This window comes from Mustela nigripes, chromosome 15 (assembly GCF_022355385.1).
Source record: "Mustela nigripes isolate SB6536 chromosome 15, MUSNIG.SB6536, whole genome shotgun sequence".
NCBI lineage: Eukaryota > Metazoa > Chordata > Mammalia > Carnivora > Mustelidae > Mustela > Mustela nigripes.
Genome location: NC_081571.1, coordinates 26,103,638 through 26,131,100, shown reverse-complemented (window position 1 = coordinate 26,131,100; position 27,463 = coordinate 26,103,638). Strand labels below are relative to the sequence as shown.

The following is a 27,463-nucleotide window of genomic DNA, read 5'->3' as shown; positions in this document are numbered from 1 at the left end:
AAACTTTTATTGCATTGATTTCAGCAACTCTTCTAAGCTAGTTAGGTCTTCTGAAATTTAATGCTCTACTACTGTAATGACCACATCTACTAATTAATCAAGTTACTTCTTGTCATTCAAATTCTAAAACATAAGCCCGGCCCTTACCTTTTTATCTGAAGTGATAAGCTTAAATGCCTCTGTTACTTGATGGACTGTGGCACCACCACCAACATCAAGAAAGTTCGCTGGAGTCCCTCCATGAAGTTTTATTATATCCATTGTGGCCATCGCCAAACCAGCACCATTTACTGTCAAAAGGGAAAATGACTTGTATAAACAACAAACACAAAGAAAATAAATTAAGTTCAGCCAACCCACCTTTAACATAACAACACATGGTACCTAGACAGCCTATATTTCCATCAAGGCCAATGTAGTTGAGATCTGCCTTAGCTGCACCTTTCTCCCTTTCATCTTCCTGGGTCCAATCCTGTAAATCAAAGATTTTCTTCTGGCGATAAGCTGAATTAGAATCAAAGTTGATCTTTGCATCCATGCACAGCACTATGAAGGAAAAAAAAAGAAAATGATCTGAATTTCAAAACAAACACAATAAACCATCCAATAGTGAAATGTTCTTAGTTTAGGAGAGAAAGGTTTTGTATTGAAAATATTTCAATTTATGTTCACAATGTATTCAAACTGTTTATTAAAAAAGAGTATTTGGGAATTAAAATTGCTCTATCAAAGTTACTAGTTATACATCCATCCTAGCCAGATAGTAATGGATAAAAGGGGGGGGGGGGAGAAACACTTTAAAAACCCTTAAAATTTGTTTTAAAGTTACTAAAAACAAAACAGTCAAGCACCTAGCTATCCCCCTTCTCATGTGCCTTGGACCCCACTGTCTCTTACCTACGGAAGGACACTGCTCTAGCAATTCCATCCTTCTTGCATTATAAACTGCCCCCTTTTTGCTACTGGCTAAATGCCAATGATTTGCAAAAATGCTGTTATTTCTCCCACCATAAAAAGAAGAAAAAAATAATTTGCCATCTCTTCCCTCTTCTCTTCTCTTCATATACAGCAAAAGTCCATGACAGACTTGTCTATATAAACCAAGGGTCAGCAAAAAACCAATATGGCTCAGGGGCCTGACTGAGACTATGCCTATTTTGTATTACCTGTGAGCTAAGAATAGGTTCCACATTTTTACATATTTTGAATGGGTTGTTAAGAAAGAAGGGGAAAAGGAAGACAAGGAAGATGAACAGGATATGAAGAAAAGCAGCAGGAATGAAAACCATAAGTGGGCCACAAAACTGAAAATACTTACATCTGCCAACTACTTTGCCTAAACTCCCATCATCCTCCCTTAAATCCACTCGAATCAGGTTGTACCTCCAGCATTCTTCCAAAATGGCTAATTTGAAGGTTACAGCTACCAACTTCACCTTTCAGTGCTTTATTCCTTCCTCACTCCAATATAACTACAACATTCTCCTTGCTATCCCTGATAAAAGGCTGAAAGACTGAGCCGCTTAAGCCTACAAGGCTACCCAAAACAAGAGACAAAGTTTGAAATCCAGCTAAGTTAACTACTAATAACAGCAGAAAACCAACACTCAACACTCTTTCAGAGGAAGATAAAAGAATTCTGTCTCTACACTGCATCTCCCAAAATATCCAGTATAAGACTAGATCCGTGAAGGTAAAACAGGAAAATATGAACACTGATAAAGAGAAAAAGCAGCCAAGAAGAACCAAACCCAACACAACCCAAATTTGGAATCAGAGGACTCCAAAAGCTCTTTTAAATACTTTTAATAATTTTCCCTTTGAAATAAAACTATCAAAAGAAGCCTAGTGGAAAAATCTAGAACTAAAAAGTTCAACACCTAAAATGAAAAGTTCTCTGGATGTGCTTAACAATGTATTTATTGGAGATGGATCAATGAACCTGAAGACAGATAAACAGAAGTTACCCAATCTGAAAAAAAAAAAAAAGAAGTTATCCAACATGTGATACTGGGAAGAGAAAGGAAGGAGAATGGGGCAGGAGAAAATATTTGAAGTGATGAAAAAAGATATATCAAGCTTGATTTCTATGTCCAGTAAAAATATTCTTCAAATCATGTAAATAAATTTTCAAAAAATAAAGACCTCATCAAATTAATAAGAAAAACTATCCATGTTTCTTTTTTTTTTCATGTTTCTTTTGAGTACTGTAATAGGCTGAATAATGCCACCCAAAGATAAATAGGTCCTAATACATGTGAATGTTACCTTATATATTAAAATTCTTACAGGTGTGATTAAAATAAGGATCTTAGAGGATTATCCTGGATTATCTTGAAAGGCCCTAAATTGCATCACAAGTATCTTTATAGGAGAGAGGCAGAGGGAGATTAGATACACATAGAAGAGGAAGAGGCAATGTGACTCAAGAGGCAGAGACTAGAATGAGGTGGCCACAATCAACAGAATGCCACCAATAAGTTACAAAAGGTAAGGAATGGAGGCTTTCCTGGAGCCTCTAGAGGGAGCACCTTGATTTCATGTGACATTGATTTTGGACTTCTGGATTCTAAAACTCTGAGAGATTAAGTACCTCTTGTTTTAAGCCACCTAGTTTGTAGTAATTTGTTACAGAAGCCACAGGAAACTAACACAGTTACCAAAGGACATCAACAGAAAATCTGCAGTCTACCGAGGAAAATGTATGCCCAATAAACATGAAAAATTCTCAACATCACAAGTAACCAAAGAATTGAAAGATAAATTAAGACATTTCCTGATTATTAGTTTGACAGAGTTTAAACCCAATATAAAACTTACTTCTGCCACAAGTAGACAATGAAATGGACACTCTGTATGTTAGACTAACTTTTCCAGATGACAATCTGGCAAAATACATCTCAAAATGTTATTATCATGACCCAATAATCAAACATATGTGAAAATATTATTCTTCTTTGACCCCAAAATTCCCCTTCTAAGAATCCATACGAAAGATAATGAAGACTGCAAAGATTTATATACAAATAATATACACGCCTTTAAAAACTGAAAAATATTTAACATCAAAATATTCTATTATATAGGTTTTTGGGTTTTTTTAAGATTTTATTTATTTATTTGACAGAGAGAGATCACAAGTAGGCCGAGAGGCAGGCAGAGAAAGAGGAGGAAGCAGGCTCCCTACCAAGCAGAGAGCCTGATGTGGGACTCCATCCCAGGACCCTGAGATCATGACCTGAGCCGAAGGCAGTGGCTTAACCAACTGAGCCACGCAGGTGCCCAATATTCTATTATATAGTTTTAAGTTTAAAAAAGAAAAGATACAAACTGAATAGACAACATGATCCTGATTACTGAACAGACTGAAATGAGCTACTGAAATATTAAAACAGTGTTAGGTAATGAGGCTATATAAATTTTTTATTGGTGCAAATTTTCTAAAGTAAATATACAATGCCCCTTAACCAGAAAAGGAAAAACAAACAAAAAATCAAACAACAACAACAAAAAACCCTCCTTCAAAATATATAGAAATACATACAAAGAATAGAAACTAAATACAAAGAGATAAATATACAATGCCCTTAACCAGAAAAGGAAAAACAAACAAACAACAACAAAAAAACCTCCTTCGAAATATATAGAAATACATACAAAGAAGAGAAACTAAATACAAAGGGAAAAAATGGTTTTTAAGAGAACAAAGACATTCTCTTAACAAGAGAATATGGCTGCAGAATTCCACTGCTGAAAATAATTCAGGAATCTTGCTTTCAACGTTTGGAATGTTCCCATGAGGAAAAAAAAAAGAAATAGCTGTTCTATACAAATAATACTCCTTCACTGAACATTCATTTTTAAAATGTGCCTTTACTTTCTAAAAAACTTAGTTTTTTAGCTTTATAAACTACCCATATGATCAAAAGAGAATTTACTCATTCTTTATACAACTATATAAATGACCAACCAAAAATCAATTTCTATAATAAAGAATATAACTAGAAGTATAAAAGTGAAAGATGATCTACAAATGCTTAAGAGATTAAAATGCCCAAAGTGACTTGAAACAAATCCAATAAATTACAGTAACAAAGGTTGTTAATATAAAAGATCAAGAAAAGGGAGGAATGGGGTAACTGGGTGATGGGCATTAAGAAGGGCACATAAGAGGCCCCTGGGTGGTTCAGTGGTTAAAGCCTCTGCCTTCAGCTGAGGTCATGATCCCAGGGTCCTGGGATTGAACCTCACACCGGGCTCTCTGCTCCACAGGGAACCTGCTTCCTCCTCTCTCTACCTGCCTCTCTGCCTATTGTGATCTCTGTCTGTCAAGTAAATAAATAAAAATATTAAAAAAAAAAAGGGCACATAATATGATGAGCACTGGGTATCATATGCAACTGATGAATTATTGAACACTACATCTGAAACTAATGATGTACTATATGTTGGCTAACTGAATTTAAATAAAAACAAATAATCAAGAAAAACTTAAGCTACAATAATGCAACTTATATTTTTATAACTTATATATAACATATATATAACTTTATAATTTTTATAACAATAAAACAACTATACATGGAAATTGTAATAATTCAGAATCTTTAAACACATGCAAAAGAAAAGGTATCAAAGTAACAAGCTAATCTTACTTCTCCAGTGAATAAAAATATTAAAAGGACTCAAGTATCAAGGTCTACCCTCTGTATAATAAAGATCCATGATGACTCTAAAGTCTGAAACTTGTGAGAGACTAAGATGGCTAATTTCCATAACTACAGCCAATTACTCACTACCACACCAGATACTCTAATCAGCAATGCCCAAAAGAACTTTCTGCAATGATGGCAATATTCTATATGCGTGCTATCTAATGTGGTAACCACATGCAGCTACAGAACAGATGAAATGTGACTAATTTGACTGGGGAATAGTTTAATCACATATCATTTTAATTAATTTTAATTGCCACATGTGGCTAAGAGCCCCCATAAGGTACAGTATAACTTTAACACCCTCCCTGTGTATTTTAATAGGTATCTTTAATATTTGTTCACACTCATTCTATTTATTTTAAAGTAGTTTCTACATAGGAATGCCTTCACTCCATTATGAGTTAAACTTCCCTAGTGAAACACATGATTGGTAAATAAATATATCATTAATGTTTGATTTAAAAAAAGATACCTTACCAGATCCATCTGAATCCTCTACCATTGGATTTATTTCTACCATAGTTGCATCGTATTTCAGGAAAAGGTTATAAAGCTTGACCATATTTTCTGCCGCAGAATCCACAATATTAGGTGGAAATCCCATCTTCTGTGCAAGCTGAAATTCATTTGTCTCTTTATTAACAACATCAACATTAAATTCTTGTAAATAAAAAACCTTATAATTCATCATTAAAATGGTAAGCATGAATCATTTGTAGTCCCCAAACATGAATGACTGAAATCGCAGCTACTACTACTAAATGGTTAAACAAAACTTTTTATTCAAAATTCTCACAAGGCAAGTAGTATGCCCATTTTACAAATGAGAAAGAAATTTAGAAAGGTCAAGTGACTTGCCATTTGCCTAGATTCCAGTTCCAGTGTTTATTCCTCCATACTGCCTCTAAGCCTTATGGTAAACCTAAACTGAAAGAAGAGGCTTATATTTTATTAAAACGACATATGAAATGTGGACTGACAATCCCAATAGTCCAAATGATAGCAAAAATATTAAGTCACCTGATCTTACCTTTTAGGTAATTTATGAAGAATATCTACCAAGCAATGAGAACACAAAATCAGTGTAACTGCAATCATTCAAAAAATCTACTAAGCACCTAATACAAGTGAAGCAAGTAGTATGCCCATAGATATAGGTACTTTAGCTATGAATCTAAAAGAAGAGTTTATAGTCCTGAGCAGAAATCCCTAACTAGATATACCTGAAGAGGTTTTTTAAAAATACATATCCCAAGGTCATAAGGCCATAACTGAGAAGTTCCAGTTCACAAGTTCTATAATGGACCAAGCCATCTGTAACTTTTGAAGTTCCATAAGCAATTCTGAACCACTGGTATGGAAGTTCCATGTTTATTCTAACTGCTGCCACTGCTCAAAAACACTATGGAGGATGTTCACCTTTTTTCCAACTGCTATCCAAGGCTGCAATACATTTGAATTTTAACTACAGAAAATCTTAAATTCTTTAAGGGTGAATATGGTTTTTGTAAAAAATCAAATGCCAATAAAGCAGATAATCAAGCTAAGAAATGTCATTTTCTATTAAGACTTATTTCAGGAATGCCTGGGTGACTCAGTTGGTTAAGCATCTCTCTTCAGCTCAAGTAATGATCCCAGAGTCCTAGGACAGAGTCCCACATTCGACTGCTGGTTTAGCAGGAAGCCTGTTTCTCCCTCTGCCTGCTGCTCCCCATGCTTGTGCTTTCTCTCTCTCTCTGACAAATAAGTAAGTAAAATCTTAAAAAAAAAAAAAAAAGACTTATTTCAAGTAAAGAATAGTAAGAAATAAATGAGAAATAATGAAATTTTATTTCATTAAGAAAGATTTTCACTAGGTCATAATCCACCATTTTAGAGCTAAACATATGAGAATTATGACAGAATCTGATCAACCCAGAATGACATTAATTTACCAAATGCTATGCTTGGTACTATTTCTGTTCATCACTCAAAAAGCTATAATCTTAGTAGACTATGTCTTCAACTATTCTTGTAAATCAAGTATTCTTTCTCATCTAAATTTAGCCATCCAGTCATCACTCTCACATAACTACCTAATGAATCTCTCTGTCCCATTTAAAGATTTATACCATTCTTTTGTCTAAATGACATTATCAAGGTAATTTCTCTATCTCTTTTAAACTTTTGTGCAGGTCAAAAATTTCTGTCCTATACTTCAGTATCATAAACCTATTTTGACATAGTTTCCCACTAATAGATGGTAATTTCATTCAAACTTTAATATTCAAACTTTTTTTTAAGATGGCACTTATTTTTCATATCCAAACTAAAAACAATTTAATTCAGTAGGAGTATTACCAACCTTACCAAGCAACTCTCACAGGCCATGGTATTAAACTTCATGGTTGGGCTTTTTTTTGGCGGGGGTGTGGCAGGGGATGGGGAGTATTGATGGAGAGGTGGAGGGAAAATGCATACAAAAAGGACAATATAGAATACTAGTTATAATGTGGGCAAAATTTATTCTGTATGTGCAAACACTAAAAGTCATACCTGTCATTAGGTTCTCAAAAGCATCCTTAACCCCCCCCCCCAACAAAATAAAATCACTGACCTATCATAGGGATACATAAGACAGTGTCCGTACTATTCCATACAATTTTATAGGAAATAAAGGGGAGGTTGAAACATATCAAATGCTACCATGGGAATGTAAAATCCAGACTGTGATAAACAATAATCACTCCAGTGTCTTCAACAAATGAAAGAAGACAAAGAGAGTAAGAGAAAGAAAACCTATAAATTAGAAAAAGACCCATGAGACAATAACCAAAACCTCAAAGGAAGACCTAATATGGATCCCAACTCAAACAAATTATAAAAGAAAAAAAATGAAAAACTTGAGACAAGGGGATGTGAATGACTGGGTAAGTAATTAATGATATTAAGAAATTATTTTTAATTTTACTAGTTATAACAATGGTATAGTGCCTATTTTAGAAGAATTCTTACCTTTTAAAGACAAGTAATAAAATATTTATGGAAAAAAGGATATATTGTAGATACTTCTAAAAGTTTCAATTTCAAACAAAATAGTCAAAATTTTTAAAAGTTTCATCAATCACTTCACTTACTCAAAGTTAATTCTCTTTCTTTCTTTCTTTCTTTTTTTTTAAGTATTACAATTATCCAATAAAGCTAGACAGAAATTTTTCAGAATACAACATACCCGGACAGCTTGTTCCTTCTTGATGCCTTCTACAATATCAATAGGTTCTTTAAATATGGCCTCAGGAGTCTCAGCAGCAACATCTTCAATGTTGACACCACCTTGAGAACTTCCTATTAATACAGGACCCTACCAGGAGGGGGAACAGACAAAACATCTAGATTTTATTATGGACCCTTCATTAAATGTTAAAACCTATTTATGCACACTACCAGACATGAATTTATCACTCCCCACTCCTATTTTTAAATTTCCCAGAGAATTTCTCCTTACACTTCCTGCACAGTGCCCCTTTATAAGTATTCATTTGAAATGAAGGCAAAGAAGTAAAAAAAGTAAAGGAAGACAAGAGCTCACCTGTGAAGGAAAAATATTAAAAATATACACAAAACTCACACCAAATAAGTTAATATAAATACATATATATATAAAATATAATCCGTGCATTATTTCTTAAGAACTGAAGGGCAATTAAAATATTATTTAAAGAACATTTTTAAAAGATCATAAAAAAGATACTGATATTTAAAAAGGAAAGTCTAATGAATTAAAGATTTTATAAGCTCTAGACATTCTGCAAGTTAATAAAAAAGAAAGTTACCTACCTTGAAAGAATAATTCTGGCTATTATCATGGATAATATAAGAAGGTAAGATACAAATACTAAATAATTAAATTAACTTTTAAGTCCTCTAAAACCTAGACAAGAAAAATCTCGGGAGCAAAATAATCTAATAGATTTGTTAATTCACACACAAAACTGGAAATAACCTTAACATGCAAAAACAAGGAAGTGATAAAATCGTATTACTGAAGATTATTTAATGATATAGGAAAACGAACTCAGCAGTGTTACATGGGAAAAAATTAAGAAAAACTCTAGATTCTATTCTCAATTGTTTGGGTTTATTTTAACATAAAGTATGTCTAAAAGTGCCCCTACTCACTAATCACATAAACTGAAACCATTATATGTTAAGACTTTTATTATTTTGTGTCACTATTCCATACCCCACCCCAATCTTTTTTTTACAGTGAACATAGTATTCTTAATGGGGGGGTGGGGAGCGGAACAAGGTGATTTTCATGGGAAAAAGGCAAAAACAAAAACAAAAGACTATTTTCAGTTTTCTATCCCAGCAATTAGTGTGCTTAAGTAACAAAATCATCTCAAGACAAAATATAAAGGAATAGTATTGTATTCATTACTGGAGAACAAAACAGTCTGGAGAACAAAACAGTCCTTCAAATCCTCAAAATAAGGCAATAGCCAGAGGAAAAGAAATAACCTGTTACTTTTTAAGAGAATCAACTGTTACTTAGGTGAAAAATGACTTAAAAAATAGTACCAGTGTCCATGGAGAAAAACTGGGTGGCTGAGAAACAGGTGGATGGGAGATTTATACTTCCTTGTATATCTTCATACCCTTTAAATTTTATATTATGGGATTAGAATTCAATATGCATGTATAATAGTTTGGCTGGCCTTTGTCCCCAGTGTCTGGACAACCTTTAAACCTTCCACTACATCTCACAGTTTATGCTAATGAAGTGACTCATGGTCGGCCCCTAGTTAATACAAAGGAGATGACTCAGGTAGGCCCCAGGCTAGGACAGAAAGACAAATGCTGTGATTAGAGGTTTTGGAGCTTTGAGCCACATGATATCTGCACACCCTTCTGGGAGGAAAGGGGATATTAAGTACAACCAAGCAGCTAATGATTTAATTAATCGTACGTACTTAATAAAGCACCCCCCTAAAACTATGGACATCAGCATCAGAAAGATGGTAGATTAGGAAGCCCTAGACCTCATTCTCCCACAGAAACACAAACTTAACAATATATGATCTGAATTTTTATTCCCTTCTATGAGAAGAAACCTCTTTATGAGAATACCAGAGACCAATTAGGAAATTGTAGTACCTCAAGTTCAAATGCAATGAAACAGGTAAGAAAAGTCATTTCATTTCATCCAAGTCAGCCCCCTCCCCTAGGTTGACACAGCTAAAGATCAAGAGAAATAGCCCAATGCCATTTCTTCCTTGGGGAGAAAAGGGGGAAGTTGAATGCATATCTAACATTCCTGCTTTTCAGACGGCTATGAAAACTACTAATCAATATCATTGATGAGTATTGATGCAAGAACTCTCAACAGAACACTAGCAACCAATTTCAGTAACACACTAAAAGGATTATACATCATGAATAAATGGTTTCTGTCTCACCTGACTTGGAAGACTGAATGGGAAAAGCATACTCTTACTGGTGGTGGGGAAACATGACACAACGAGAACAAAAAAAGAGCTCCCCATCTTAGGATGCTGTGGAACTTGTATTACTGCACCATAGAACTTGTAATACTGCAGAAAGAAGTCAACATAGCCCTCAGAAGTTGGGAAAAAGCACCCATCTCAGGGATTTTCTTTTTTTTTTTTTTTACAACTCAAGGAACTAGAAAAAGAACCTAAACTCAAAGTTAGCAGAAAGAAGGAAATAATTAAGATTAGAAAATAAATAAATAAAATAGAAAATAGAAAAAATTAATAAAACTAAGAATTGGTTTGTTAAAAAGATCAACAAAATTTACAAACCCTTAGGTAGACTAATTAAAAATAAGAAAAAAACTGAAACAACGAAAATTAGAAATGAAGAGAAGATATTACAAATGGATACCACAGAAATAAAAAGGATCATTCAAGTCTACTGTTAATAATTACATGCCAATGAACTGGATAACCTAGAAGAAATGGAAAAATTCCTAGAAACAAATCAACCAAAAATGAGTCCTAAAGGAAAAATAAAAACCTGAAGAGACATATTAGAAGGAGATTAAATCAGTAATTAAAAAACCTCACAACAAAGAAAAGCCCATGACCAAAGGGCATTACTGAAGAATTCCACCAAATATTTAAAGAACTAACAGCAATCTTCAAACTTCCAAACTCAAGAGAGCTCAGCATTGATCGGACAAAGATACTACAAGAAAACTACTAATTGATATCGCTGATGAATACTGATGCAAAAACTCTCAACAGAGCACTAGCAACCAATTTAAGTAACACACTAAAAGGTTTATACATCATGAATAAATGGGATGTATTCCTGGAATGCAAGGATGGTTCAACATTCAAAAATCAAAGTAATTCACCACACTAACAGATTCAAGTTTTTGATGCAGAAAAAGCATTTGAAAAAAATTCAGTATCTTTTTATAAAAACACTCAACTAGGAATAGAACGAATTACCTCAACATAATAAGCTATACATTAAAAACCCACAACCAACATACACTCAATGGCAAACAACTGAAAGCTGCCTTCTAAGGTCAGGAAAAAAGTCAAAGATGCCCACTCTTGCCATTTTCTTCAACATAGCATTTGGAAGTCCTAGCCAGAACAATCAAGCAAGTAAAAGAAATAAAAGGCATCCAAATAGGGAAGGAAGAAGTAAAATTACCTCTGTTCACAGATAACATGATCATGTATATAGACACCCTGAAGAACCCACAAAAAAACTAAGAACTACTAAATGAATTCAGCAAAGTTAAAGGATACAAAAATCAACACACAAATATGTCTTGCATTTCTATATACTAACAATGAACAATCTGAAAAGGATATTAAGAAAATGATCCCATTTATAATAGCATCAAAAAGAATAAAATACTTAAGATAAGCTTAACCAGAAAGATAAAAAACTTGTACACAGAAAATGATAAAACAGTGCTAATGAAACTGAACAGGACACAAACAGAAAGACATCCTGTGTTCATGGATTGGAAGACTTAATATTGTTTAAATGTTCAATACTACTGAAAGCAATCTACAGATTAAATGCATTCCTTATTGGCACATTTTCCCAGTGCAATCTTGTGTCCATCATCCATTTTCTGCAAAAATAGAAAAAAACCTTAAAATTCATATGGACTCTCACAGGACCATGAAAAGCCAAAATAATCCTGACGAAGCAAAACAAAGCTAGAAGCATCATACTTCCCGATTTCAAACATATTATAAAGCTATAGTAATCAAAACAGTACGGTTCTGGCATCAAGATAGGACATAGAGACCAATGTAACGGAATAGAAAATCCAGGAATAAATCCCCATGCCTATGGTCAAATGATCTCTGACAAATGTGCCAGGCTATACAATGAGGAAAGGATAGTCTCTTCAGAAAATGGTGTTGGGGAAACAATATCCACATGCAAAATAATGAAGGTGGACCCTTATTTTACACCATACACAAAAATTACCTCAAGATGGATTAAAGATCTACATATAAGAGCTGAAACTGCAAAACTTCTAGAAGAAAACATAAGGGGAAAATTTCATGACCTTGGATTTGGCAATAATTTCTTAGCAATATTTCTTTGGCAATAATTTCCTTTGCCCAATTTAAAAATGGGCAAAGGACTTGAAGAGACATTTCTCCAAAGAAGATGTAGATCTTTCATCAGCTTAGGATAGTGTAACAAAATGCAGTAAACTTGGTGGTTTAAACAACAGACATTTATTTCTCACAGTTCATGGTTCCCACTCATACTAACCTCCTTATCAAATGGTTATTCAGCCACACCTTCCATATTCTTTTCCAAATAGCTTTCTCATTTTTTGCAGTATAGGCAGACTGAGAATTTTCCAAATCTTTTTAAACTGATTCCTTTTTGCTTAGCTAAGTAATTTCTTCTTCAATTCATTTCTCTTTTCTCACTTTTTACCAATAAGCAGTCAGAAGGAACCAACCTGCTTCTTCAATACTTTTCTTTATAATCTCCTCAGCTAAACATTTATCCCTCCCAATTCTACCTTCCACAAAACACTAGAACATAAACACAATTGAGTCAAGTTCTTTGCCACTTTGTAACAAGGATCACCTTTTTTCCATCATTCTTTATTTCAGGCTGAGACCTCAAAAAAATGGCCTTTACTATCCATATGGATATTTATACTAACATTCCATTTATGAATATTTATATATTTTCTAATAAAATGGAGGTTTTCTCTATAGCTCTTTTCTTTGCACTCTCATCGGAATCACTTTTAACAGTCCCTTCATGATAATCCCAGCTTTTTCTACCACATGCCTCAAAACGCTTCCAGGTTCTACCCTTTACTGAGTTCCAAAACCACTTTAGTGTTTTTATGTATTTGTTATAGCAGCACCCCACTTCACTGTATCAACATCACCTTACCTAAACCTAATTACCAAAGGAATCACCTCCAAACATATCACATTAGCGGATAGAGCTTCAACATAGGAATTGGGGTGGGAGATAAACTTCAGTCTGTAACAAGAGCCAACAAGTATAAGAATGGGTGCTCATTATCATTAATCGTTAGAGAAATGCAAATCAAAACCACAGTGAGGTATCACCTCACACCCATAAAGGATAACTTCTGTTTTTAAAAAAAAGGCATTGGTGGATGTAGAGGAATTGGAACTCTTGAACACTGTTGGTAGAAATGTAAAATAATGGAGCTACTATGGAAAACAGTATAAGGTTGCTCAAAAAATTAAATACCATATTATCATATAATCCAGCAATCCCACTTCTAGGTATATTCAAAAGAACTGAAAACAATATCTCAAACAGGTATCTGCACACCCACATTAACTGCAACATTATTTAAAATAGCCAAGAGGAAGAAACCTGAATGTTCATCAACAGATGAAAAATAAAAGAAAAATCATATATACATACAATGGAATATATCCAGCCTTTTAAAAAAAGGAAATCCTGACACATGCTAAGCATGTGTCACAAAAATGACAAATACTGCATGATTCCACGTACATGAGGTTTAACTACATCTAAAACAATCAAACAAACTCTTAAAAACAGAAAGTAAAATGGGATTGCCAGGCGCTAAAAAAAAGCAGCAGAAGGGGAACTGTTCAATGGATATAGTTCCAGTTTTGCAAGATGAAAAAGTTCTAGAAATTTGCTGCACAACAATATACATAAAGTTAACACTACTGTACTGTTACTTAAAGATGATTAAGACAGTAATTTTAATACATATATTTGACCATAATTTAAAAAAAAGAAAACACAACTCTAGACCAGAAACTTGATGAGGTCCTATGGTTGGCAATATTTTCTTTCTGTGCACTGTCATATATCAATATTCCAGAAGAATGACAGGTACCTGAGGACAATGGAAACTTTATGCTTGGAACTCTCCCAGACCTTGCCCTGTGCGTTTTCATTTGGTTGGCTGGTTCTGATTTGTGTCCTTTGGCTGTAGTAAAACTATAATCATAAGTATAATATTTCCTAAGTACTGTGATTCACTCTAGCAAATTATGAAACCTGAAGGGGTACTAGAAACCCCCAAATTTGTAGCCAGCTATTAAGCATACAGGTTACCTAGGGAAGCCCAAACTTGAGGCTGGTGTCTGAAGTGAGTGAGCACAGGCATGTGGAGGCTGTACCCTTAACCTGTGAGGTTTCGCCCAATTCTGGGTACATGGTATCAGAATTCACTACAGTACACACAGACAAAATTTTTAATGAAAGAATTCGTTGTGCCTCCTGAGACACAAAAAGAGAAAGAAAGCTACACTAAAGAGAAATGATCAAAATTATAGTCTAATTTTTAGTTCCCCTATAAATTTCAAATGAAAAGATATTTTTCACTTCCTTTCTCGAAAGGCAGTTCATAATTATAAGCTTTTACAAAGAACTAAAAGGGGGGGATACAGATTTAAGAAAACCATGTATGACTAGTATCATGCTATTGAAGTAGAATATAGGTAAATTAATGTACAGATAACCTCAAAATATAATTTTATACAACAAATGAGGTAGAAACCAACAAACTTTTAAAATATTTTAACATTTTTATTTTATTTTATTTATTTGAGAGAGAGAGAACAGAAGAGGGAGAGGGAGAAGCAGACTCCTGCTAAGCAGGGAGCCCAATACAGGGCTCAATCCCAGAACCCTGGGATCGTGACCTGAGCCAAAGGCAGATGTTTAACCATCAGAGCCACCCAGGCACCCCTGGACATTTTATTTTTGTTTTACCTTTTTAAAAATATCTATTGATAAGAACAATTAAGAGCCACAAAGAAGGCAGCACTATTAAAGGGGAAAAGATACTAAATTCTCACTGAAGTAATGATTAAGTCTCCAAGAGTTAGCTGTTAAGTTGGGAAAAAAGACAAAAAAACAAAATATCAAATAATAGTATAGAAAAGAAAGTGAACAGATTCTCTGTGTATTAATTCCCTAACTGGTTAGAAAGAAAACCCAAAATTATAGGCAGCTGATCAGAAGAAAGCTTACATAGGTAAATATGTATCAATTAAAACAATGACTATAGTTTTACATTTGGTCATAACTGCTGAATGCATGCTGTTTCTGTTTAAACAACTGGTTTTAAGTTTAAATTTTAGTAATGAACTTTCAGAACTACTTAAGTTCTAGCAAATAGTTGTAAATTCAAATAAATTAATAATGCTATTTTCTCCTTCTTAACCTAAATTCTTCTTTTCTTTGGTCCTACAAAAGTTTTGCCTTAAAATAAATCTGAATTTTAGGGCGCCTGGGTGGCTCAGTGGGTTAAGCCCCTGCCTTCGGCTCAGGTCATGATCTCAGGGTCCTGGGATCGAGTCCCACATCGGGCTCTCTGCTCAGCAGGGAGCCTGCTTCCCTTCCTCTCTCTCTGCCTGCCTCTCTGCCTATTTGTGATCTCTCTCTGTTAAATAAATAAAATCTTTAAAAAAATAAAATAAAATAAATCTGAATTTTAAATATGACAAATAAGCCACTTAATAAAAATGTCTTCTGAGAATAATAAAAGTGGGGTGTCTGGGTGGCACACTTTCTTAAGCATCCAGCTCTTGGTTTCAGCTCAGGTCGTGATCTCAGGGTCAGGAGATCAAGCCCCACAATGGGCTCCACACTCAGCACAGAGACTGCTTAAGACTTTCTCTCCCTTGGGCACCTGGGTGGCTCAATGGGTTAAAGCCTCTGCCTGCAGCTCAGGTCATGATCCCAGGGTTCTCTCTGCTCAGCAGCAAGCCTGTTTCCTCCTCTCTAACTGCCTCTCTGCCTACTTGTGATCTCTGCCTATCAAATAAATAAATAAAATCTTAATTAAAAAGAAAAGACTTTCTCTCCCTCTACTTCTGCCCTGACCCCCTCACTCTCTCAAATAAATCTTAAAAATAATAATAATAATAATAATAAAGTATGGAAAATAAAATTTGCAATTCTTGAAGCATTTGTTATCTATGCCAGGCAAAGTAAAAAAACTCTATCCGGTTAAATGCACCACTCATTTATAGCAGATTACAATGTTTTACTAGACAAAAAATATTAAAATAGCAAATGTAATTTGCTAAATTAGATTTGTTCAGCCCAAAAGTACCCAGTAAGTACTGGGAAAACGTTAAGAAATATAATTTTGAAAAAGTGCCAATACAGAGTAGGTACTTAAACTGATTTTTTTGATATACCATCCCTATGGTAAATATCTACCCAAGCTTCCTGATGTAACACATACTAAGAAGACCAATAGATCCTATGATATACTCCTAAAAAGAAATAAGGAACAAAAACAATTTTTAATCATCAGCTGACTTCTATAAACAGAACTTTAATTCAATCAAAAATGTTTCTTTTTAAATAGACTGATTTTTTTTTTCTTAGAGTTCCCAAAATGCTTGCCATATCCCAAAAGGCAACATCAACCAACACTATATTGTTTTAATGCAATTAACATCAAAGAACACTTGGCCAAATGGTTTTATTGGTACTATCAAATTTTTATTTTTCTAATTTTTTTAAAAGATTTCATTTATTTATATGAGAGGGAGGGAAAGAGGGAGCTAGGGAAAGAGAGAGAGCACAAGTTGGGAGAAAGAAAGCACAAGTTGAGAGAGAAAGAGGGGGAAAAGCAGACTCCTGGCTGAGCACAAAGCCCAACACACAGGGTTCAATCCCATGACCTGAGTCAAAGTTAGACCCTTAATTGACTGAACCACCCAGGCACCCCACTGGTACTATCAAATTTTAAGTCTCAGTTATTACAACTAGGCAGTGTGAAATAAAAACATTTTTCCCGGGAGAAGGGGGGTGGGATTATGGACATTGGGGAGGGTATGTGCTTTGGTGAGTGCTGTGAAGTGTGTAAACCTGGCGATTCACAGATGTGTACCCCTGGGGATAAAAATATATGTTTATAAAAAATAAAAAATTTTAAAAAACAATTTTCCCACATAAGACTCAGAGAGTTCTCTAAAAATTCAAGTCCTTAAAATGAACTCAAATTTGATCCTCTTCCCTAATACATTTGGTTATGACTCTTCTCTCAGTGGTCATTATATTTTTAATGAAGTATTTTCAGTGTGTTATAGTTGTATCTTTAATAACACATATTTAGTTTGCCATATTTACTCCAATCAAAGTGAGATACTCTGAATGTTTAATATTATAGGACTCATAACTCTAAAACAAAAAGTAAAAACATAATAACTAACAAAATGAAACATGTTGATAGACAACCTCAATAGAAAAGAAAATACAGTGAAAATAAGTGAATTTGTAAAAATATGGTTTTTGTAAATGTGTGTAATATGTAAGTTTATTGTCATGAAACTTCTAAAGAAACTAACAAAACTGAATTCTACCACATAGAGAAACCTATATTGGTAAAGACATCACTTACAAATAAAACAATGTCTTTTATCCTATATATTCTGAGTGGGTTTTTACTACCATCTAGTGTTATATCTTAAGAAATACTTTCTTGCAAAAATAAGTTACAAAAGACACTTTACAATATTACTCAAACATTACTAGATTTAATTAACTGTAGGAAAAAAACATCACAGTATAGAAAATAGCTATTTTTAAAAAGCTGTCTTATGTAAGAAACCTATTTTCATTACTCTTAAAATTTTTGTTTTATTACTAATTGTGTAATTGTGTAATGTACATCAAATCCTTTCTAGGGCTTCTAAATACATACTCAAGTTGCTTCAAAAGACAAAGAAGCTATTACAAAGATTCAGCCCATTAAATCTAGCCAATGCATTCAAAAAGCCAGATACTATTAGTATAAAATGATTATCAATGTTCTCTCAATCCCAAGAGGTATATGAAAGGACTTCCTCCTCACCTGACACCTTAAATGCTAGCATTTTAGGTTCCATACAGAGAGAAAAGCAAAGGTATGGTTATGCTCCATAGAATCATATTGTTTGCTATTGAATGTCAGTCATCCTTCAACTTGCCAAACACCAAAACGCCTAGTGAAATAAACCCCAAACCATTAAAAAAAAAAAAACAAAAACAAAACACCAAGAGGTTGAAAAGGAAGAAGATGAAGCCATGGAAACACATTCTTTTAGTGGGTTCAGAAACTACCTTTATTAAAAGATTTTACTCTGCTAGAAATTATTTTCTCAGGCACAGATTCCGGGAGTCCGGGAATCAAGTCCCGCATTGGGCTCCCAGCTCCATGGGGAGTCTGCTTCTCCCTCTGACGTCCCCTGTCATGCTCTCTCTCCCTCAAATAAATAAATAAATTCTTTTAAAAAAGAAAAAGAAAAAAATTATTTTCTCAGTCTATGGAATCTAGAGATAAATCCAAAGGATTTAAGCTGCTTTTAGTAAATTAAAAATTAAGAAGTCCTATGGATTCTATTTCAGCAAAGTTTTGCCTACAGCTATTTTTACCACAATATTACATATTAAATTTTATATCATTACCCATACAGGGTTTGTTTTTTTTTTAAATGACACAAAAATATTGTGCCCATGACATATACAAATAAGATTATGGATCATACCTTTTAAATCCTTCCCATACAAATAGAAATAATAAACCTTTGAAATTGAATGTAATAAAATCGTCCTGAAGGTATCATGTCTACATTACTCACTTGAAATGACCTTTCCATTGTTATTGCAAAGTAGTATTCTCTCCGGGGATATCTTCTCTCACAAACCAATACTTGATTGCATATTCTGCCTTTTTCTCCTGTTTGCTTGGTAAACAACTTTTTCCCAATCATTTGTGAGGAAACAGCTTTTGCTTCTTCTGGACTGAAAAAATGAAAAAGAACTCAAATTTTTTTTCTCCTCCAACTGAGAAAAACAAAAACATAGGACAACCAAAATTTTATCTCACTTAATATTTATTTTAATTTTTTTTAAAGATTTATTTATTTGAGAGAGAGAGAGAAAATACAACAATGGGGGGAGAGGCAGGGGAAGAGAAACTCAAACAGACTCTGTGCTTAGTGCGGAGCCCCACATGGGTCAATCCTAAGACCCTGAGCTCACGAACTGAGTCAAAATCAAGAGTAGGACACTCAACTGACAGAATACCCAGGAACCCACTCATTTAATATTTAAATTTCAGTATTTTCACCAATTCAATAATAAGGGATAATTTTTAAAATACATTTTTTCTTTAATACTGATGATTTTTCTTTAAAAAGCAGGACTTACGAGAAAACTATCTTCACTCCTCCTTTGAGGCCACTCTCAAAGGTTCCTTTTCCTCTACCACCAGCTAAAACCTGTGCCTTTATCACAACGTCTTTTGAACCTAGAAGAAAAACACTTCCATTAGATAAACAGCATGGAATAGCATGCAAGATGTTACGGTTATTAAGCATATATATTAAGTGATGTTTTTAAATGCAGTAAAGACTCATTTACCCACAATGTCAAAAAATGTAGTCCACATATATAATTTTTCTAGATTAGAACATTAAAACATTCACCATCTAAAGATCCACAAGTTAAAAAATTAGCCATTCATATGATACCATTTCTTAAAGTAGACTGAAAATAATTTTACTTTTCCTTAACACTGAATATCTAATGCTTTGGAAGATATTAAAAGTATAAAAATTAAGACTCAAATGACTTCCCAACATTTCCCTCCCTTTCTGTTCACATGTAAAATTGCTATCCTGTGAAAATTTGAGTTAAAAATGCTACTCTGAGCATAATATACATGATAACTTAAGGGAAAACTGCCAGTACTGATACCAACTTACATTGTTCTAGTAACAGAAAGACTTGTTAATACACATTCTTGAGCTATACTGTTATGAGGAGTATTATCAGAAGTTAAACTATATTTATCAGAAGATTCAGGGATGTTACATTTATAACTCTTAAATTTTTAATTTTTTATAATTCTTAAAAAAAAATTCTTAATGAAATTTTTAAAATAAATACTCTGAATTTTTCTTCTTTAACAGGTAGACTGATCTCTCTTCTATCTTCCTCTTTCTAATGTGCTGAAGAAAAGCAGCAAACCAGCTGGTTAACCTGGGTACCCTTCATCATTCATGGTCCATGGCTACTCCTCCTTGAGGGGCATTCTCTGTCTCCCCAGACACAGAGAATTTCAGAATCTCCTCATTTTGCCTCTTATAGCATTTTGCCTATACTAGCAGTGCAACACTTATATTACATTATGGCAAAATAATAACCTTATCCTTATTGGTCACAATCCCAAAGCAGTCCCTCGTATGTAACTACCAATCCATGCACACACCATGCAGAATGTGGGGACTCTCACCTAATCAGATAAACCAACAAAATCAAAGAGGTAACAAACACAGTTTCTGATAAAACCAATAAGAACTGACCTAAAGTTTACACCTAAACAATTATTTAAAAAGAATGTTTAGAAAATTTATGATGTAAGGGTGCCTGGGTGACTCAGGGGGTTAAAGCCTCTGCCTTCGGCTCAGGTCATGATCCCAGGGTTCTGGGATCGAGCCCCACATCGGGCTCTCTGCTCAGCAGGGAGCCTGCTTCCTCCTCTCTCTGACTGCCTCTCTGCTTACCTGTCAAATAAATAAATAAAATCTTTAAAAAAAAAAATTATGATGTAAATGAGTCTACATTTAGAAATTAGAAGAAGACCCTTAAGTCAGTCAAGGATGTTTTTTAAAAAGCCATCTTTTGGGACGCCTGGGTGGCTCAGTTGGTTAAGCAGCTGCCTTTGGCTCAGGTCATGATCCCGGCGTCCTGGGATCGAGTCCCACATCGGGCTCCTTGCTCAGCAGGGAGCCTGCTTCTCCCTCTGCCTCTGCCTGCCATTCTGTCTGCCTGTGCTCGCTCTCTCCCCTGCTCTCTCTCTGATAAATAAATAAAATCTTTAAAAAAAAAAAAAAAGCCATCTTTTTCACACCCCATACCCATCTTTAAAATTTACGCAGAATCTTGACCACTCCTCATCACCTAGTTTGAACCCTGGTCCCAATGACCATTCTATCTCACCTAGATTACCCCCGTCCCTGACAGTATTCTCAAGGCAGCGAAGAGAGCACATCACTCCTCTATTTAAAACCTTACAGTGAATGCCCATTTTACTCAAAGTGAAAGTCACACTCCTTACAATGACCTACAAGGACCTATATAATCCTCCAGTACCCTTACTATTTGTATCTCCTATAACCTCCTCATCGTTCACTCCACTCCAGCTACACTAGTCTCCACTGTTCCCAGGCATACTTCCGCCTTCGGGATTTGGCTCTAATGCTCCCTCCGCCTGGAATACTCTTCATCAGGTATAGGAATCCTCTGCTTTTCAAAAGTTGGCATTACACCACTTCACTTTTACAGAAGACCTACATCAGTTACCTATTTTCACTAACCAAAAGAAATCCAAAAGTGATCTTTACTTCTGCAAAAGTATCACTGTTGATTTTGCAGAGAGCCATGAGAGGTAACACAAAAGTGGCCAAGCTCTTTACCCACAACTATATTCAGCATCCAGCCACCAAAGCTTTGAACTGTGCCTGTGAGCATCTGTGCTTTAGCCTAGGAAGGGTCATTTACTGGGTCTGAAAATGTCTGAAATTTTTTCCTCATAATTAATGCTAACTTCTTTCACTTTATGCCATTTTGGCCTACAAAAGGTTTCACAAGAATGCTCTGCTTTCAAAACCAGAAGACACCTGTAACCACTTGAGAAAGGTCCACATTCCTTTCAAATTTTTCTTCTTACATCTCATTATCCATTAGGCTTACCCTGATCATTTTATTTAATAGTACAACCTGCCCACCAGGGACCAATCCTCTTTACCCTGCTTATTTATTTTCCATAGAACTCATCACCTTCAAACACAATATATAATTTCTCATGTTTACCATTTATGGTTTTGCTCGCCCACTAGAATACAGACTCCAAAAGGGCAGAATCTTCATTGTGTTCACTGATGTTCTCAAGCTCCTGGGAGCGTTCCTAGCATATATTTTCTGAATGTTGAATAAAAGAACGTGTAAAAATGGAAAGAATTCTTGCACACCTTGATTTTTCACTGCTCTTTTAAAAACTCAGAACTGGAAATACTGGGACCTACAACTAAAGCTGATTAGAAATGCCTGGTTTACACAAGACAGACCCTTTTCTACCTGCCACAGTCCCCACCATTCCCAGGTAAAAACAACTAATATTAGATGAAGAATAGACAAAACTTTAAAAATGTCCTTAAAATGAACAATAATTTTCTTACTGGAAAGAAAACAGGTAGCCTCTGGGACAATGGCAAATTACAGAGTTCATGCCCAAACTAAAAGGAGCAACCACTAGTCATTTTACCCTGGCTTTTCCCGTACTTTAGAAATATTCTTTTATATCCAAAGAGAATAAATGTAATCCCAACAGTGTAAATATAGCATAAATGGGCAATAGTTAAACTGGTGATTTGCTGGGCTAAATTCAAACATTCCTAACATTAAACTGAGAACTTAAAACACTGACCCATTAGAGTAATAAAGCTCTACTTTTTCAAAATACATTTTACAAAACAAGAAGTCTCCTCCTCCACAAAGTGTCAATTTCCTTTCTTTAGGAATATAAATTCCTTAAGGGCAGAGAAGATTCCTCAAAAGTTCCTTCTAAAAAAGCCCTTCACAACAAAAGAAATACCAAAAAAATTTAATGAATACAGTTTCATCAAGACAAGAGGGATTACAAGAGAAATCTGAGGACAACTGATTGAAACAAGAATTTTATTCAATTCCATTAATTCATTCAACAATTACATCTATATACCAGTTACTTGCTGGAGCCACAGATCTACCAATGAGCAAGAGAGACCTACCTGCCCTTAGAGAGCTTACAGTCTTACTAGATTTGGCCCTTTGCTCTAGTCAGACAAGACCTTTAATGGATTCCAAAGTTGTCTTTAAAATATAGTCAATACTCTCCTAGCTTTAGTTAGTCATAAATGTCTTAAACATTCTTCATTATATATAGTCATTAATAAAGCATTGAGGAGAAAAAAAAAGAAGGCAAAGTCCTATTTTATGCCTTTGGAATCTCCCTCCAGGCTGTTATTCATTAATTGGCAACCTTTGCACATGTTTAATCAGTCAGACAAAAATTCCACCGTAATTATACTAGAATCCTATACATTAGGACTAATACACAGAACGGCTGAGTAAATAAAAAAACAGGCTAATCTATGCTGACTGTAAGAGACTCACTTTAGATCTAAGGACACAAACAGACCGAAAGTGAAAGGATGAATAAAGATATTGCATGCAAATGGAAACCAAAAGAAAGCTGGGGTAACTATACTTATATCAGACAAAATCAACTTTATAACAAAGACTGTAACAAGAGACAAAGAAGGGTATTCCACAATAATAAAAGGGTCATTCCAACAATGGGACGTATCAAGGGTGTTACATAATGATAAATGGGTCAATCCAACAATGGGACATATCATTAGTAAATATTTATGCACCCAACATAAGAGCTCCTAAATATATAAAGCAAATGTTAACAGACATAAAGGGGGAAACAGACAAGCAATACAATTAATAGTAGGGGATTTCAATACCCACATATATCAAACAATAGATCACCCAGACAGAAAATCAATAAGCAAACACAGGCCTTAAACAACATATTCAACCATGGTCTTAATATATATATACAATGTTCCATTCAAAAGCAACAATACATATTCTTCTCAAGTGCATATGGAACATACTCTAGGAGAGATCACATGGTAAACCACAGAACAACTCAATAAAATTTAAGAGGACTGAAATCCCATCAAGCATTTTTTCCAACCACAATGGTATGAAACCAGAAATCAATTAAAGGAAGAAACCTGGAAAATTCACAAATATATAGAGACTAAACTGCATGCTGTCAATGGGTCAAGGAAAAATAAAAAAAAATTAAAAAATACATTGAGACAAACAAAATGGAAATAAACCAAAATTTATGGAATCAGCAAAAGCAGTCTAAGAACTCACAGTAATAAAAGCCTATCTCAAGAAGTAAGAAGTCTCAAACAAATTAACTCTGCACCTCAAGGAACTAAGAAAGAAGAACAGATGAAGCCCAAAATTAGTAGAAAAAAGGAAATAACCAAGGTTAGAACATAAATAAAATAGAGATTAAACAGACAATGGAAAAGATCAATGTTCATCTTCAAAAAGATGAACAATATGACAAACCTTCAGCTAGACCTACCAACAACAACAAAAAAAGAGTGGATTCATAAAATCAGACACAAAAAGATATTACAACTGAACACTCAGAAATACAATACAAAGGATAAGAGACTATTAAGATCAATTACATGACAACAAATTGGACAACCAAGAAGAAATAAATTCCTTGAAACATACAACCTACCAAGAAGAAGCATACAATCTTAACAGATTACCAGTAAGGAGATTGAATCAGTAGTAAAAATCCTCCCAACAAATGAAGGTCCAGATCCAGATGGCTCACTGGTGAATACTACGAACATTAAAAAAAGAATATCAATCCCTCTCAAACTCTTCCAAAAAATAAAAGAGGTGGGAACATTTGCAATTCGTTTTACAAAGCCAGAATTACCCTGATATCAAAACCAGACAAGGATGCCACAAGCAAAGAAAACTACAGACCAATATCCCTGATGAACATAGACGTAAAAATAGTTGACAAAATATTAGCAAACTGAATACAACAATACATTAAAAGAATCATATATAGCTTCATCAACTGGGATTTAATCCAGGGATGAAGACTGATTTAACATCTACAAATCAGTCACTGTGAAAATGAAGGGTAAAAAATATATGATCATCTCAAGAGATGCAAAAAAAAGCATTTGGCAAAATTCAACATCCATTTATATAAAAACCTCAACAAGGCAGTATAGATGGAACATACCTCAACATAATAAAGGCATATATGGCAAGCCCATAGCTAAATATCCAACTCAACAGTGAAAAGTTGACAGCTTTGCCTCTAAGACCAGCAAAAAAAGCAACAGTTCTGCCACTTAAACACAGAACTGGGAGTCCTAGCTATAGCAATTAGGCAAAAAAAAAAAAAAAAAGAAAGAAAGAAATAAAAGGCATCCTAACTGGAAAGGAAGAAGTAAAACTGTTCACTATTTGCATATGACATGATATTATATATAGAAAACCTTAAAGATACCATCAAAAACCATTAGAATAAATGAATTCACTAATATTGCAGGACACAAAGTCAATACACAAAAGTCAACTGCATTTCTATACATTAATCATGAACTATCAGAGAAATTTTTTTTAAAAGTCTCATCTACAACTGCAGCAAAAGAATAAAATACCTATGGATAAATTTAACCAAGGAGGTAAAAGACCTGTGTACTGAACTGTAAGCATTAAAGAAATTGAAGAAACTGAAGAAATTAATTAAAGAAATTGAATTTCTTTAAAGATTAAAAAAATTGATTAAAGAAATTGAAGAAGACAAAAATAAATGTAAAGATATTCCATACTGAAAAATTGAAATAATACAGTTGAAATGTCCATACTACCCATAGCAATCTACAGATTCAATTCAATCCCTATCACAATTCCAATGGCATTTTTCACAAAATTGAACAATCCTAAAATTAGTATGGAACCAAAAAAACAACCCCAAGTAGCCAATGCAATCTTGCAAAAACAGAAAATAGCTGGAGATACCACACTCCTGGATTTCAAACTATATTACAAAGCTACAATAATCAAAACAGTATACTACTCACATAACAAAACAAAACAGAGAGCCCAGAAATAAATCCATATATACATGGTCAATTAATTTATCAAAAAGGATCCAGGAATATAAAATGTAAAAAAGATAGTCTCTTCAATAAATGGTGTTGGGAAGGGGCGCCTGTATGGCTCAGTCGGTTAAGCGTCTGACCCTTGATTTTGGTTCAGGTCATAATCTCAGGGTCCTGGGATCAAGCCCTGTGTTGGGCTCCACACTCAGCAGGGAGTCTACTTGGAATTCTCCCTTCCTCTCTCCCTCACCCCACACTTGCTCGCTTTCTGTCTAAAAATAAATAAATCTTAAAAAGTTTTTAAATAAATAACTAAAAGAAATAATGTCGGGAAAACTAGACAGCCATATGCAAAAAGCATGAAAGTCAACCACCATCTTACACCATACAGAAAGATTAACTTGAAGTGCATTAAAGACTTGAACGCAAGACCTAAAACTACCCCATAAAATTCGAAGAAGAAAATAGACGTGGCAAGCTCTTTGACATTATGTCTTGGTGATAATGTTTCCAATCTGACACCGAAAGTAAAAGCAACAAAAGGAAAAATAAGTGGGATATGTTAAATTAAAACACATCTGCATACCAAAGGAAATCATCAACAGAATAAAAGAGCAACCTACTGAGAGAAAATATTTGCAAATTATACCATAATCATAACTCTGACAATATGGATAGTGTCAATATCCATCTATCCAAAACATATAGAGAACTCAAACAACTCAATTATAGGGAAAAAAAACGTGATTAAACAACAGGCAGAAGATGTGAAGACATTTTTACAAAGACATACAAATGGCCAGCATACATATAAAAAAGATGCTCAAAATCACTATTTATCAGGGAAATCCAAATCAAAACCAGAAAAAGATGTATCTCATACTTGCTACAATGGCTATTATACAAAAAAGACAAGGAATAACAAGTGTTGATGAGGATCTGAAGCAAAGGGAACATTCATGCACTGTTGATGGGAATATAAATTGGTGCAGCCTTGTGGAAAACAGTAAAGAGATTCCTCAAAAAAATTAAAAATAGAACTACTATATGACACAGCAGTTTCACTTCTGGATATTTATCTAAAGAAACACTAACTTGAAAAAATACATGTATCCCATGTTCACTACCGCACTATTTACAATAACCAAGATATGGAAACAACATCCCTTGATGGATAAATGGGTAAAGAAATTATGGTATATGCACATGGGGTGTGTGTGGGTGTGTGTGTGTATGTGTACTCAGCCACAAAAAAAGAGTAACACTTTGCCATTTGCAGCAACATGGATGTGGATCTGATGGCTAAGAAAGCCAGAGAAAGACATATTCCATAAGAATGTTATCTTATATATGAATTGGAAAACAAAACAAAACAACTAAGCCCATAGATACAGAGAACAGATTGGTAGCTGCCAGAGGGAGGGGGTAGGGGATAGGAAAAATGGATGAAAGCAGTCAAAATTAAAGAAAAAAAAGAAAAAGATGGGACTTAAG

The 27,463-nt window shown here is 34.3% G+C and overlaps 1 protein-coding gene across 2 annotated transcripts in view; it reads right to left on the bottom strand.

The window, feature by feature from the left end:
- The window catches only part of SUCLA2 (succinate-CoA ligase ADP-forming subunit beta), a 47,371-nt gene that overhangs the window by 9,824 nt on the left and 10,084 nt on the right, over window positions 1-27,463 (bottom strand). For both annotated transcript variants that reach the window (XM_059377698.1, XM_059377699.1), the window contains exons 3-8: window positions 19,401-19,500; window positions 18,830-18,992; window positions 7,930-8,058; window positions 5,196-5,334; window positions 385-546; window positions 148-290 (exon numbers count right to left, since the gene is read on the bottom strand). In XM_059377698.1, coding sequence (XP_059233681.1) covers window positions 148-290; window positions 385-546; window positions 5,196-5,334; window positions 7,930-8,058; window positions 18,830-18,992; window positions 19,401-19,500 — 836 coding nt within the window. The remainder of the gene's footprint in view (window positions 1-147; window positions 291-384; window positions 547-5,195; window positions 5,335-7,929; window positions 8,059-18,829; window positions 18,993-19,400; window positions 19,501-27,463) is intronic.